The 14,696-nt window shown below is 43.0% G+C and overlaps 1 protein-coding gene across 1 annotated transcript; it reads right to left on the bottom strand.

The window, feature by feature from the left end:
• Nucleotides 1-607: 607 nt before the first annotated feature.
• Nucleotides 608-2,208, bottom strand: LOC125522521 (peroxidase 2-like). Its single transcript, XM_048687573.1, has 2 exons — nucleotides 1,898-2,208; nucleotides 608-1,621 (listed from the first exon to the last, which is right to left on the bottom strand). Exons 1-2 carry the CDS (start codon nucleotides 2,117-2,119, stop codon nucleotides 857-859), a joined length of 987 nt encoding a protein of 328 aa, XP_048543530.1. The 5' UTR covers nucleotides 2,120-2,208; the 3' UTR covers nucleotides 608-856.
• Nucleotides 2,209-14,696: the final 12,488 nt, after the last annotated feature.

The raw sequence follows: 14,696 nt of genomic DNA, 5'->3' as shown, positions 1-14,696 counted from the left end.
TTGCACAAAGATGCGCCGGGATATTAGCTGACCTGTTTACATGCTGAATATCAAAAAGAGTAAAATTATTACATAGCTCTCCTATCTCTAACAATAAAGGAGCCACAATTGATCGAGAATTGTGGCGAGTGTTCCAGAGCGTCACCATCTTCAAGCAATCAGCCTCCATTACCACATGCGAGAATCCTCGCGGGAACTCGGCAAAACCGTCTACATGGTGAAAAGAAAAAGGATAAATCTATAACGAAAACTATTTCAAGTTCCGTAATGCGGGAGCTCAACAAACTCAGTCTACCATAGCGGACTACACAACAACTATTCTTGTTGCCACGTGGCATGAACTTTGTAGAGTACGGCTTGCCAGTGCCAGAAACTCGGCATAGTCCGTATAAGCCGAGTTTATTTTGTTTGTCGAGTTCCCTTTACCTTTCTCTCAACAACGGCATGCAGCTGCCGAGTCAGGCACGTTGCCGAGAAACGTACTCGCTTACTGCTTTTTGTCGAGCTTTCGTGATTTGACTCTCGGCAACAACGCCAACGACCAACTGTCCAGTAATGGGGGTTGAGATGTCATGTTGGAAGATGCAAAATCTTTGTTCAAAACATGTTACAGCAAAAATGTAACTTTATTTTCCCAAATGAAAGAAAATTGGTTTGCAGCACATTTACACATGTAGACAAACAATTCAGTTGACGAGAATTGAACCAAGGAATAACAAAAAAAAAAGACAACAACGATGGATGCTAAAACAAGCAAACTTTACAGAGGTAACTCGGATGAAAACAAGCAATGGAGATGGAGTGATCCTTCACCATGCATGCACGTCGTAGACGCACATGCATGCACTTAGTTGTACTAGTTGATTGCGCGGCAGTTCTTCCTGATCTGTCCCTGATCGCCGGTCTTGACCTCGATGCCGGCCATCTTCACCATGGCCTTCTCGAACCTGTCCTCCCACCAGCCAGGGATGTTGGCATTGTCCAGCACCATCCTCGCCGTCTCCTCCGACGTCAGGACCGCCGCGTCGGAGGTGAAGAGCACCGTGTGCGACAGCACGTTGTTGTAGTACTGCTTGTCCAGATCGTTCGGGGTCACCACGTCCTGCATCACCGTGGGGTCGTTGCCGCCCGGGGCAGCGTCGGCTGGGCACTGGCCACGCAGGAACGCGGCGAGGCCACCGTCGATGTCGGAGGAGACGTTGAGGCGGTCGGGGACGAAGGCGGAGCAGTGGGAGCGCCCGATGGTGTGCGCGCCGGAGAGGATGACCAGGTCTTCCGCGTCGAGGCCCTTGACGACGAAGCTGTCCACGAGGTCGCTGAGGTTGGACGTGGGTGGGACGAGGAACTTAACCGACTCAGAGGCGTTGGAGAAGGTGCCGTCGCGGCGGCCGGACGGCACCTCAAAGTCCACCTTGCCCCCGCTGAGGATGCAGGACGCGTCGCGGGCCGAGAAAGCGATGATGTCAGCGCAGGAGACGACGCCTGGGCAGGCCGCCTCGAGGGCGTCCTTGATGGCGTCGATCAGCTCGAAGCCACGCAGGGAGGGATTGTTGGGCGCGCTGAGCTTCTCCGGCGTCGGGCTGAACGGGGTCGGGTCCAGGAGGACCGAAGCATCACAACCCTAGGTGACCACCGATGATTTGACAAAATCAATCAACTATAAAAGTATACATGCATGTTTGCATTGTAATTAAGGAGGAAATCGGTAGTTGCTCGGTTGGCCGGTGAGTACAGGATTAGTAGGTTAGTCGGCAAGTTAATCAGCCATTTAATTAGTTAATCGTCTAATTTATAATTTTATCAGCTATTCGGTGACCCTACGAGTAGGGATTAATCAGCAAATTACTGATTAATCGGACGAATTCTTGAACAAGTTCTTGTATTGAGTAGTACATACCTCGACGAAGCAGTCGTGGAAGAGCATGCGGATCATGGCCGCGCCATTGCCGGGGTTCTGGGAGATGGCCTCCATCATTACGCCCTTGACGACGGCCTCCGCCTGGGGGCACCTGTCGTGGTAGAACCCAATCTGCAGAGGGCTGGCCTGGCACCCCACGGCGAGCAGCAGCAAAGCACACGCCACCAGAAGGTACAGCTTCTCATCACCAGCAGCCGCCATTGTTTCAAGCTTGCTAGCTAGCTCGAGTTCTTGAGTCGTGACTAAGATAAAAGAGAGAAGAGGGAGGTGAGTGATCAGTGCCCGGAGAATGCCTGCTGCTATAGTTCCAGCAGGAGGCTGCTTATATAGGCGAGCAATCCAAGACCTAGCTAGTCTTATTGGCAATGATTTTTTTGCGGATCTTTTTGCTTCGCGCGTTGGAACGTTACTACACCGGCCGGTAGTTGCCACCTCTCGTCGTTCAATTGGCTCACTCAGCTCCTCACAACCCAGTGGCACCGGAGGGCGTCGGTGATGATACAATGATACACAAATAAGGAGTAACAAACAGTAGTTCACTGACCCTGATTTCTTTAGAAAATGGGCTCACTAACCCTGATGGCTACATGCGGATGTACATATGCATGAACCGGTCATGTGTAAGCTATTGTGTAGTAGTAATATAGTAGCTAGATCAAGCAGTGGATTGATGTTGACGCATGTTTTCCCGGCCGTTGAGAAGTCAAGTAAATTAAAAACGTTTCATTTCTGTCTGTGTGTGCGCTTCGTGTTTCAAATCCGTAGTGACAGAAATTTCCTGCGAGCATTAACTAATTCCTTGGTAGTAACAGCCTAACAGGTAGATGATCGATGTAAACGGTGTACTCTCTTGGAAATCATTTTATGTTATGATTTGTGGACTGTTGAAAACATGAAAAATCAAGATCGATCAACGCCAATTTATGCAGTTAACTGTTGCTTTAGTGCAATACTAGTAATTTGTACGTGCTTTGCACGTCAGCTGATTACGTATAAGCATCATACTAAACTAGTGTAAAAAAATTAAAGCACACATATTATGGTAATTTTTTCATTGAGGCTTCAAATGGAGATATCCAATACGCATTTGTGGAATCATTTTTAGGCTTTGCAAGGCCGCATAACAACTATTCCCCCAAAAACATAGTACAATGATTTTCTTTATATGAAACATTAGATAGAATCTTTGCCCTTTTATATATAAAAAAATTAGGAAGTCATTCAATTTACTGGACTCATACTTTTTTTTTTGAGAAAAATGAACTGAAAAGAAGAAAATAAAAGGAGTCAAAACGTACTCTTTCATAGGTTATTTGCACATTGTTTTCTCATTCTAGTTATCCTAGGTACCTTACTACTTGTTTCAAATAAAAAAATGGGAAAGATTACCATGCATACAACATTGCAATGCCAGGTTCGCATGCTAGTCTCTCGTGAAGCGCCGGTGGATGCATGTAGCCGTTGCATGCCTGTAGCCAGGTAGGAAGAAAATAATTTAGAGGAGCAAGTGTGTAGTCCAGGCAAGTGGAAAGATCCAGACTTCCAGAGCATGGTCAGATGGTGAGTCACACAGCGAATCCTAGGAATAGCAGCCATAGGTTTGAAGCAGCCACTGTTCATGCGAATCCCACTGCTCCCAACCGTTAGATTGAGGGCATCAACGATCAGGATTGATGTTCTAGATCCATTCAAAACTCGTACACTATATAGTGGTATAGATATAGATATAGATATAGATTAGACAACATATATGCAGTCAATATATTCATTGCATGCAGAGTACTCGAATTAATAGTGTGGTCAAATTTAGAGTATAGAGCAAAGAGAAAAGAAAGTAGAGTGCAAACATATCTCTCAGATTCATATGCATAATACCTCAGCAAATAGCTTGCCCGGACTTATTTGAAAAGTAAACACTTGTGAACGTACCGAATTGCTAATATTAATTTCACCAGTAAAGAAGGTTTCCTGTATGTGTTGTTGACTGAAACTGCTGAATCCAAAACCTGAGTTATGAACTCTGCATGCATCAGAGTATCTTTCTCAAACGATTTCTGAGAAAGTCATGATATGATTCCTCGTAGTATCTTGTATCCATCCAAATATCTGCGATGTTTTCCTTCCATGTACGACACTTTTCTTCAACAACCTGTTCAAGAGAAAATTGTCCAGTTATTACGCCGCTTCTTTGTGAGATTGCCCAGTACTCCATAATTCCTTGAACAACAACATGTCTGGGGCAGCCATGTCCTTTGAAAACCAGCTCCTTAAATCTGTCTATAAGTGATACAAAACATGGCTTGTCCCAGTCGATAGAATCGTTATCGACGTCGAAAAAGCCTTCCTCCTCTAGCTTGTTCATCAGTTTTTGGATACTCACATTCAACTCCTTGTTCGCGAGGATGTCTCTCAAGGTTTCACAATAAGTACCTATTTGACGTTGCGTGTGCACAATCTGAGCTCGATCATCCAAAGATAATTTCATGAGCTTATGGTCAAGCTTCCCAAACCTACTTTTCACAACGTGTTTCTCAGCAAATTGCAGAACAGACTTATCATGTGAATAATTAAACTTATAGACATCATCGTCCAGTTCCCCTGAGGCCAAATATTGGTCAAACTCCTGATGCAGACGGACATGTTCTCTTGCCTCAAAATAATTGCAATATATCTTCATTCTATAGATGTATTCACTTGCGTAAGGCTGCAAATGGCCAGGAAAATCTTTGAATTCCGGCTCGAGGGGCTTGCACGTATTGGCCTCGTGTGCAAAATTAAACTGATGAGCTATCTTTATAAGGAAGTCCTTTTGACCTTCCCGTATTAGAGGATGAAACTTAGGTTCCAAGTAGTACAATATGACATTGTAAAAAGTAGCAATTGCATCTTCCATAGCGAATTGAGAAAGTGTTACATCAATCGGCAAGAGAAAGTGTTGGCTCATCTGCAACTCTTCCATAAGCCGAGCCATGGCACTATGGCGTTCATTAGTGTAAGGTAAGGTTTTGAGGAGATGAGTTTACAAAGCCATTTGTCCATTTGATGGGCATGCCTCTCGGAATATGCTGCGGGTAATTTTCGATGCACCATATCACATATCATCCTAACATGATGATCCTGACTGTTTCTAATGCCATGTTTTAATCGAAATTCAGGCCTCAGTTTCTCAAAAAGTGTAGACTGGCATGTATTACCATACTCTGGACAATCCATTGCATCAGCTTCATACAATATGTCAACATAGGTAGGGAGGTATCTTTGAAATTCGTCTTCAAGCTCCCAATTCCACAAATCGACGTGGTGGAGAGACACGCCCACGGCCACCGAGCCTCTGCCGTCGCCAGCCGGCCTCGTGACCTGCACGGCGAGCACCGGCGCCGGAAGCTTCCCGGCATCATCGAGCTCCGGCACCAGCTGCGCGAACGCCTCGGTGTCGTGCTCGTCGTCGCCGGCGAGGCGGCGCCATGGTTTTCACTTTCAGTAAGATTTCGGTGAAATTCACTGAATTTCAATAATTTCAGTAAACACTGAAATATTATGTTTCGGCCAAAATATTTCAGCAATTTCAGTATAGCACAACAATTCCAATATTTTTCAAAATATTTTTTAAATTTTTCAAAATTTTAATTGAATTCAAGTGAATATTTCGGTCATTTGGCTGAAATGAAAACTGAAATCACTGAAATTCGCTGAATTTCAGTGATTTCGGTTGGTGCTGAAATATTTCTGAGACTGAAATTGAAAACCATGGGCGGCGCAAGGCGTCAGCGCCCGCCAAGAACTCGGCCTCCACGAACTTGACGCCCGAGGAGACGGCGGAGGGGGAGCAGTCGACCACGATGTCGCCGCAGGCGGGCCGGAAGGCCAGCTTGCCGGCGAGCGGGAGGAAGACCGGCAGCGTGGCAGCCAGGGAGGAGCGGAGCGAGCCGGCGACGGACGGGAAGGGCGGGAGGCCGGGGCCGTCGTAGAAGAAGAGGCGCTGGATCGGCCCCGTGGCGACGTGGAAGGTGTCGAGGAAGGAGAGCTTCATGATGGCGTGCTCGTCGGCCGGCGGCCGCAGGTTGGTGGTCTGGTGGTCAGGCTGGACGTGGGTGACGCTGAGAACTCGTACATGGTCCTGGTCAGCGGTTGCCCCCATGATCGCTCGATGCAGGGAGAAGCTGGTGGTCTCGGGCTTGCTAGCAGCTAGCTCACTGTACTAAGTTTAAGTTATGACACTGAGATGCATTGATCGTAACACCAAGGAGTATTCTGTTTTGGCCGTGCATGTCATACCGTCCGTAGCGAGAAAACTGCACGCAACACGATTACACGACGACGCTGGGCGACAAACAAAATGGTCATTCCGGGCGGCGGAGAACGTTGAGCTAGCAATGTTGATGCACGCGCGCAATTGTAAGTCTGTCGCTGCTGTCTGCTCCTTGCTCTGCCGCGTGTGTGCATGTCCGGCAAGGCAAGATGGAGTTCCAAAGTTGCCGCCGAACCGGTCGACAGGTGCATGCTTATCATGGATTGTATCTATCCATAACTCCAAGCTTGTTGTCTGTTCTATTGTCATAGTTTGCCGATTGTGAATCTGGTCACTTTGGCCTTTTTCCTTATTCCACGTTCAAGTATGGAAATTCATTTTGCAGCTCGAGCTACATAGAGCTCGCTTTAAGGAAAAATCAAAACAAATGTTTCAATGCTTCACAAAATCTGGAAAAAAATTCACAGTACCATATGGATGTATAGTGCATATCAGCAAAATTTCATGATGAAATACATTGACATGAAAGCTACGCAAAAAAAAAACTCTATGCCGCACATGATGGCAAGGCTGGCACGGGGATGATTTTACGAGATAATAACGGCAAGATGATCTTTGCAGCACATAGAAGACTCTTCTGTTGCAATGATGCCTTAGAAACTAAAATCCAAGTGATGATGGAAGGGCTCTCCTTGGCACTTGAAAGATCAAGCTTACCTATACAACTTTAGACGATTGTGCAGTTGCTCTTAAAGCGCTCACGGATAATTCTCTGGACAGATCGGCATATGGCCATTTGATTACTGAGACTAAACGTTCCATGAATGATAGGGAAGTTGTTCCAGTAAAAAATTCTCGCTTTCTGAATAAAGTTGCACATTGTTTAGCGACATTTGGACGGAATGGGGATATCACTGCGTGCTGGCTAAACCACCCCCCTCCGTGTGTCAGTGAGCTAGTCGCTGAAGATTGTAATTCTATAACCTTGAAATAAATACCATATGATTCCCGCAAAAGAAAAGTTACACTAGTAGAAAAGGGGGAAAAGGTCCAGGCCGGGTCAGCCCATTAGTCCCGGTTCAGTCACGAACCGGGACTAATGTGAGCATTGGTCCCGGTTCGTGCGGCTAAGGCATTAGTCCCGGTTCACCTGAGCCCTTTAGTGCCGGTTTGTGGCACGAACCAGGACTAAAGGGTGCGATGCCCTTTAGTCCCGGTTTGTGTCTCAAACCGGGACTAGGGCATTGCACCCTTTAGTCCCGGTTTGTGTCTAAAACCGGGACTAAAGGTCCCATTTTCAAACTCTACCCCACCCCCCCCCCTCCCGTGGATCGCCTTTTTTGTTTCGAAAAAATCAAAAGAAAATGATAGAAACTTCAAAAAATAAAATCCTTCGAGAGGTAGTTATATTACTACATCTACTAGTTAGGAAAATTTAAAAACTTAAATTTGGACATGTTTTTGCAAAAAAATGTAGAATCCTCAAATTCTAAAAGGAAAAATAGTTATGCTCAAATTTCAGTTTTTTTGAATTTTTGTTAAATCTGGTCAAACTATGGTCAAACTACTTATTCAAGAAGTATTAGTGTTACTAAATAATTATTGATTTTTAGAACAATAGTTTCAAACTCAAACAGTGAAATGTGTGACTTCATGATCAAGCTAAATTCCTGAGAGTTAATAGGATTGACATCTTACTATTGTCAGGAAAACAACAAGTGCATACTTGGAAACGAGGAAGAATAGAACCCGAAAGTTAAGCGTGCTCAGGCTGGAGTAGTGAGAGGATGGGTGACCGTTCGGGAAGTTAGATGATTTGGAATGATGAGGGGTGATTAGAGATTAAAGATTAAATTGAGCAGTGATGAGGGGTGATTAGAGATTAAAGGTTAAAATAATTTAGAAATTTGAAATTAAAAAAAAATCTAAAAAAATTTCAAAAAAAAATTTCAAAAAAAAAATCATAAAATTTCCTTTAGTACCAACCGGGACTAAAGCTGGACCTCCAGGCAGCGGCCACGTGGAGGGCCTTTAGAGGCTTTATACCGACCCTTTAGTCCCGGTTCCAGAATCGGGACTAAAGGCTCTTATGAACCGGGACTAAATGCCCTTTTTCTACTAGTGTTACTCTCAATGGAAGCAGTGAACTGTGTGTTCACTATACAAACAAACGATTTTCACTTCCGTGTGAAGCTCACGAATCAATGTATTTTCACATGAAATTTTACACGTGTCAGTACATATCCAGATGTCAATGTGGAATTATTTTCAGAATTTTTGAAAACTTTGAAATGTGATTTCTGAATGTTTCAAAAAAGGGCTTCATATGTAGCCCGAGCACTAAAACGTCGGATTGCTGTTTTTTTTCTATGTGTCAGTGTTGGCTGCTTGTTAAAAATTTGTTTGCTTAACCCAGTTCAGTTTAGCCTAAGATCAAGGAATGAGACGAAAAAGACATCGGGATGTCACCAATGGATACATATAAGAAGACCGAGCTGGAGTGCGCTCGTCGACAACATATAATGGAGGAGCCCTAGGACGGTGAGGCAGCGAGATAGACTTGCGGCAGGCTGGCGAAGGTTGGGAGTCAATTGAGATTGAGTTGGGCAGGAGCAAGCGGTTGGATTGGCTTGACTTTTCAAGACTGAAGATACTCGACTCATCCATGATTCCCCTTGTGGAGTGAAGTGGAATGCTAAAGATAAAGCTTTCTGCTCCGGTGCTCCCCCCTGGGCTGAACGCGAGTGGGAAAAACACAAGGACGGTCCAGATGCGTCGATGGCGGTTCGTAACTAGGGGCACGATGGTCATTTCAGGTGGGTGTATAGTGCGCGTAGACAAGTCGTAGAGTCCTGTATGAGCCCGCGCCGGCCCGTGTACTATTGTACGCCGGGCGTGTACGTGTATTATACGCTGGCGGTTGCGTTTCCCCGCGGTCGTGCGTGTGCACTTGTTCGTGGGTAGTTTCCAAAAAAGCCCCCTAGTATAAGAGGAGGGGAACGGGCATCGGCCGCATCGCCCACCCCATTTCCCCCAAATCGCCTCCCTCTCCCTCCTCTCTGCTCTGCCTCATCGTCTCCCTCACCGGCCACCCCACCTGCTCGCTCACCACCGCCGCCTTCCTCTCTTCTCCTGCTTGCTTCTGGCTCGGATGGAGCAAGGCCGTCGCGAAGCCGCCGTCGTGGGCGGAGATCTGCAGAATACGGGCGCGGAGACCGTGGCAGATGCCATGCAGACCCTCGTCGGCGGCGCGGGTGCAGGAGCTGCTGCATCCCCACGCGTTGGATCGGTCGCTGCGGCGGCGGATCTGGAGGAGAAGAAGGTGGTCGTGGCGGACTCCGCCATGGCGGACTCAGCCGTGCCGGTGCTTGGCGTGACGGCGTTGAGCGGCCCGTCTGATGGACCTGCGGAGGCCGGCGGCGAGCACGTGGACCTGCAGGTAATCCTTGCCAGCAGTCCCCTCCGTTGCTAGTTACCCCCGTTAAGCAGTAGTTTTGGGTGTTAGTGTTTTTTGTAGTTGCTAGTTGATGCATCCCCTTCTGATAGTTAGGGTTTTTAGATGTTTGATTGATTTATAGTGAAGGTTAAGTTTCGATTCTGTGATTGAATCATCCAGTAGATCAAGTAGTTAGGGTTTTCTAATGAGATGTTAAGTTGGGGATTTTTTTGTATTGGATTCAATTAGAGGCACAGATATGTTGTATCTGTGATTGAATCACATCCAGTAGATGTACTAGTTAGGGTTTCTTAATTAGATGTTTAGTTGATTCTGTGATCGAATCATCCAGTAGATCAAGTAATTAGGTTTTTTTAATGAGATGTTAAGTTGGGGATTTTTTGTATTGGATTCAATTAGAGGCACAGATATGTTGTATCTGTGACTGAATCACATACAGTAGATGTACTAGTTAGGGTTTCTTAATTAGATGTTTAGTTGATTCTGTGATTGAACATTGTGTAGATCAAGTAGTTAGGGTTTTTTTTAATGAGATGTTAAGTTGGGGATTTTTTGTATTGGATTCAATTAGAGCCACAGATATGTTGTATCTGTGATTGAATCACATCCAGTAGATGTACTAGTTAGAGTTTCTTAATTAGATGTTTAGTTAGGGTTTATTTGTATTGGATTCATTTATAGCCTCTGATATGTAGAATGTGTGAATGAATCACATCCAGTAGATGTAGTAGTTAGGGTTTTTTAATTAGATGTTTAGTTGGGGATTTTTTGTACTGGATTCAATTGGAGCCACTGATAAGTAGAATTTGTGATTGAATCACATCCAGTAGATGTAGTAGTTATGGTTTTTAAGGTTTATTTGTATTGGATTCAATTATAGACAGATATATACAAAATATGTGATTGAGTCATCTAGTAGATGTAGTAGTTAGGGTTTTTTAATTAGATGTTTACTTAGGGTTTTCTTGTATTGGATTCATTTATAGCCAGTTATATGTAGGATGTATGATTGAATAATCCAGTAGATGTGGTAGTTATGGTTTTTTTAATTAGTTGGTTAGTTAAGGTTTATTTGTATTATTCATTTATAGACAGTTATATAGATTCTGTGATTGAATGATGTAGTAGATGTATTGGTTAGTGTTTCTTAATTAGATGTTTAGTTAGGTTTCTTTTGTATTGGATTCATTTATAGGCAGAGATAAATGTAATTAAATGGTGTGACTGAATGATGCAGTAGAAGTAAGAGTTATGATATTTTAATTAGATGTATGAGTTAGTGTTATTTGTAGTGGATCCATTTATATCCAATGATATATGTACGTAAATTTTGTGATTCAATGTTCTAGTGGATGTAGGAGTTAGTGTTTTTTAATTAGATGCTGGAGTTAGGGTATTTTAATTAGATGTAGGAGTTAGGCTTCACCATTTCACTTATTCTGACTTATGAGTGATCATTGAGAACTGCTCTGAACTAAATATTTATTAAGATTTACAAATGAAATGAAAACCTGACATGTTTGTGAAGTTATATATAAAGGTCCTATTTGCATTGTTTGTCAAAAACTGCTATATCATGGGTTAATAAGAGAGGAACGATATTCATTTATACCTTCATATGCATGTTCAAAAGCAAAAACTGAAATTGTATGTCCATATGAATGAACTTGTATTTTCATAAGCCAATTGTTTAATATGTATATAGCTTCATATATAGTGTATGAAATATAGTTAGGAGCTTTCCATCATTATGCAAAATCAACTTGTTTGTAATGACATTATTTGAACTGCAATTAAATTCCTTGTAAATGACTTGCTTGGTTGACAATATAGCAGAAGGAGGATCTTGTTGGAAAGAAGAGGAAGTGGGACTCATCTGGCTACTACCCTTATGACAGTGATGAGGATGAGCCGTACGAGGTAAGGCTTAGCTGAAATGTTATTTGTGCATTGACTTAGTGTTAGATGTTTATAGTATTTGAATGCATAATGTATTAATGTCAGTCATTAATGTGTGCAGTATCAATCTGGAGATGATGTGGTCGAGGGGAACGTCGAGTCGTTTGAAGAGAAGGAGGTGCTACCGATCAGGGCCCAAGGATCTGCTAGGTACTACAACTGGAGGTCTGACAAGTACCCGTGCCCCTACTGCAGCAGGCCCAAGCCCAGGTCTGGGTTGCTGGAGCATCTGATGGAGCATTGTCGGGCTACATCCATCAGCAGTGATGAATACAAGATCAGGGCTCAGCATTCTGCCCTCCACAAGGTCCTGAGAAACCCTGACATGTAGTTGCCCTAGACCCTCGTTGTCGTATGATGTAGGAAGGCTCAGTCCTTTTGGTGAACTTTGTGTGGTATTCTAATGGTGGAAACTTGTAGTGGTAATATAGTATGAACTTTATCTAAGTGCAGTACTGTGATGTGCGGTCCAAACATATCTAATATGCTAGTGGTCGGCATCAGCAAGTGTGCTGTGTGGATGCTGCTATCTATGGCAGTAGTATATATTGCTATCTATATTTGTGTCCCTTAAATTTGCCATTATGATTCCTTAGATGTATGATTTGCTTGAATTTAGCTGCTGCAATGATCAGACATGCCGCATCAGTGTTGCTTCAATGATCAGGCATGCTGCAAACACTTCCCATGTTGCGGCCATGTGGAACATGCTGTGGCAATGGTGCAATAAATTCCCATGTTGTGGCCTTGTGCAACATGCTCTGCCCATAAGCAAATCGGACCAAATGTAAAACTTTGCGTTAAGTAAATTAATGTTTTTTAGTGAAGTAAGTGGAAATTGTTCGTCGACACATATGACATCTTTCCTTCATTTGAGTAAGCAAAAATAGAAAATACTGTACCATATGATCAAATATTCCAATAACTGAGCACATATTCCTTCATTTCATCAAATACTAATAAAAAAGTAGTTAAAGATGGTGTGTGTGTGTGTGTGTGCAAAAAACAATATTTGAATAAAGGTGTAATGATTATTTGTAACATGAAGGAGTTTTTTTCATGAAATGCAAGTTGATTATATGTAATATGAAAGATCTCCTTTCATACAATTTATAGTGGCTCCGTGAAGCCGCATGTTTCGAACCGGCATTGGGCAGGGCATAAAAAATTCAGAAAAATTCAAATATTGTGACCCAAATTTTCTTGTACATGGTGGCCCACATGTGCCAAACATGGCTATGAAATAAAATTTGGAAAATTAATACTTTACAATGCCCCCTTGAGGTATAGACCGGTGGTTTGACCAGTCAGTCTAGAGGGCATTATAAATTAATAAAAATTTCAAAAAAAATCTAAAACCTTGGAAAAAACTAGCTTTGTTTATGCAAGAGATCATGTGTGCCAAAATAGGGGTGATTTGGAGGTGGTCGAAAAAATCATCGCATTCCGGAGGGGCCATTTGGTCAACTTAAGCCATTTTTTGAACATACATGATTTTTCCACCACCTCCAAATCACCCAAATTTTGTTGTGGTGACCCACATGTGCCCAAACATGGCTATGAAATTAAATTTGGAAAAAATAATACTTTACAATGCCCCCTTGAGTAATAAGACCGATGGTTGACCAGTTAGTCTAGAGGGCATTATAAATTAATAAAAAATTAAAAAATATAAAACCTTGGAAACTTAGCTTTGTTTGGCCAAGTAGATCATGTGGTGCCAAAATAAGGGTGATTTGGAGGTTGGTCGAAAAAATCATCGCATTCCGGAGGGGCCATTTGGTCTAACTAAGCAGTTTTTGAACATACGTGATTTTTTCCCACCACCTCCAAAATCACCCAAATTTCTTGTACAATGTGAACCACATGTGCCAAACATGGCTATTAAAGAAAATTTTGGAAAATTAATAACTTTACAATGCCCCCTTGAGGTATAGACCGATGGTTTGACCAGTCAGTCTAGAGGGCATTATAAATTAATAAAAATTTCAAAAAAATATAAAACCTTGGAAAACTAGCTTGTTTGTGCAAGAGATCATGTGTGCCAAAATAGGGGTGATTTGGAGGTGGTCACATATGTGCCAAATTTGACATGTGACATATTCGAAAAATTGACATGTGACATATTTTGTTTCAAACTTGTGTGCAAAATTAGACATTTGACATATGCAAAAAATTGAATACAAATTTGAAAAATTACTTTGGGTATCCTCACATGGTGGAAATCTTTGGTCCAAATATTTTAAATATTTTGTAAAAGTTATATTTAATTTAAATTTGAAAATTTAATGCTTCAAACTTGTTTGCAAAATTTGACATGTGACATATGCAAAAAAAAGTTGACATGTGACATATTTTGTTTCAAACTTGTGTGCAAAATTAGACAATTGACATATCCAAAAATTGAATACAAATTTAAAAAATTACTTTGGGTATCCTCACATGGTGGAAATGTTTGGTCCAAATATTTTAAATATTTTGTAAAATTTATATTTAATATACAATTTGAAAATTTAATGCTTCAAACTTGTTTGCAAAATTTGACATGTGACATATGCAAAAAATTAGACATGTGACATATGCAAAATAAATAAATAAATAATATAAATGCCAGCCTACCCAACAGCATTTATATGAATCCCCAGGGCCTGCATACGACTAGTAACCCATTGGGCCAGGATGCAGGCCCGCGGTGAATGTATATAAGTTGCCGGTTGGCCCAACGGGGCAGAGAGTGACTGGTTAGGCAATGAGCTGCCTGCTTTAGATAGGAACTTGAGATGATTAGCTCAGGTGGGTTTATAAACCGGTGCGAGCTCCTCTCCGTTGGCGAGGTGGGACTAAACTCCCACCACCCCGAGACAGTGCCCGCTGCGGCTTTGATTTGGGCCTAATTTGGGTGGGCCGTACCAGGCGGGCCTCACACGCGGTTATCAGCTGGAGAGGGGAAAAATTCCCCATTTCATCTGGCAGATACGAACCCTAGGTATTTGCTTCTGTTCTCCATTCACTCCGTGAGCTCAAATCTCACATCTGGCGTCGCCGGCGATGGGGGCCAAGAAGGTTAGGAGGTCGCAGTCGGCAAGTGATTGCCGCCGCGCTCAAGAAAAGTG

Source organism: Triticum urartu, chromosome 7, assembly GCF_003073215.2.
Source record: "Triticum urartu cultivar G1812 chromosome 7, Tu2.1, whole genome shotgun sequence".
Lineage (NCBI taxonomy): Eukaryota > Viridiplantae > Streptophyta > Magnoliopsida > Poales > Poaceae > Triticum > Triticum urartu.
The sequence above is the reverse complement of the archived record's forward strand: the minus strand, read 5'-3'. Positions and strand labels throughout refer to the sequence as shown.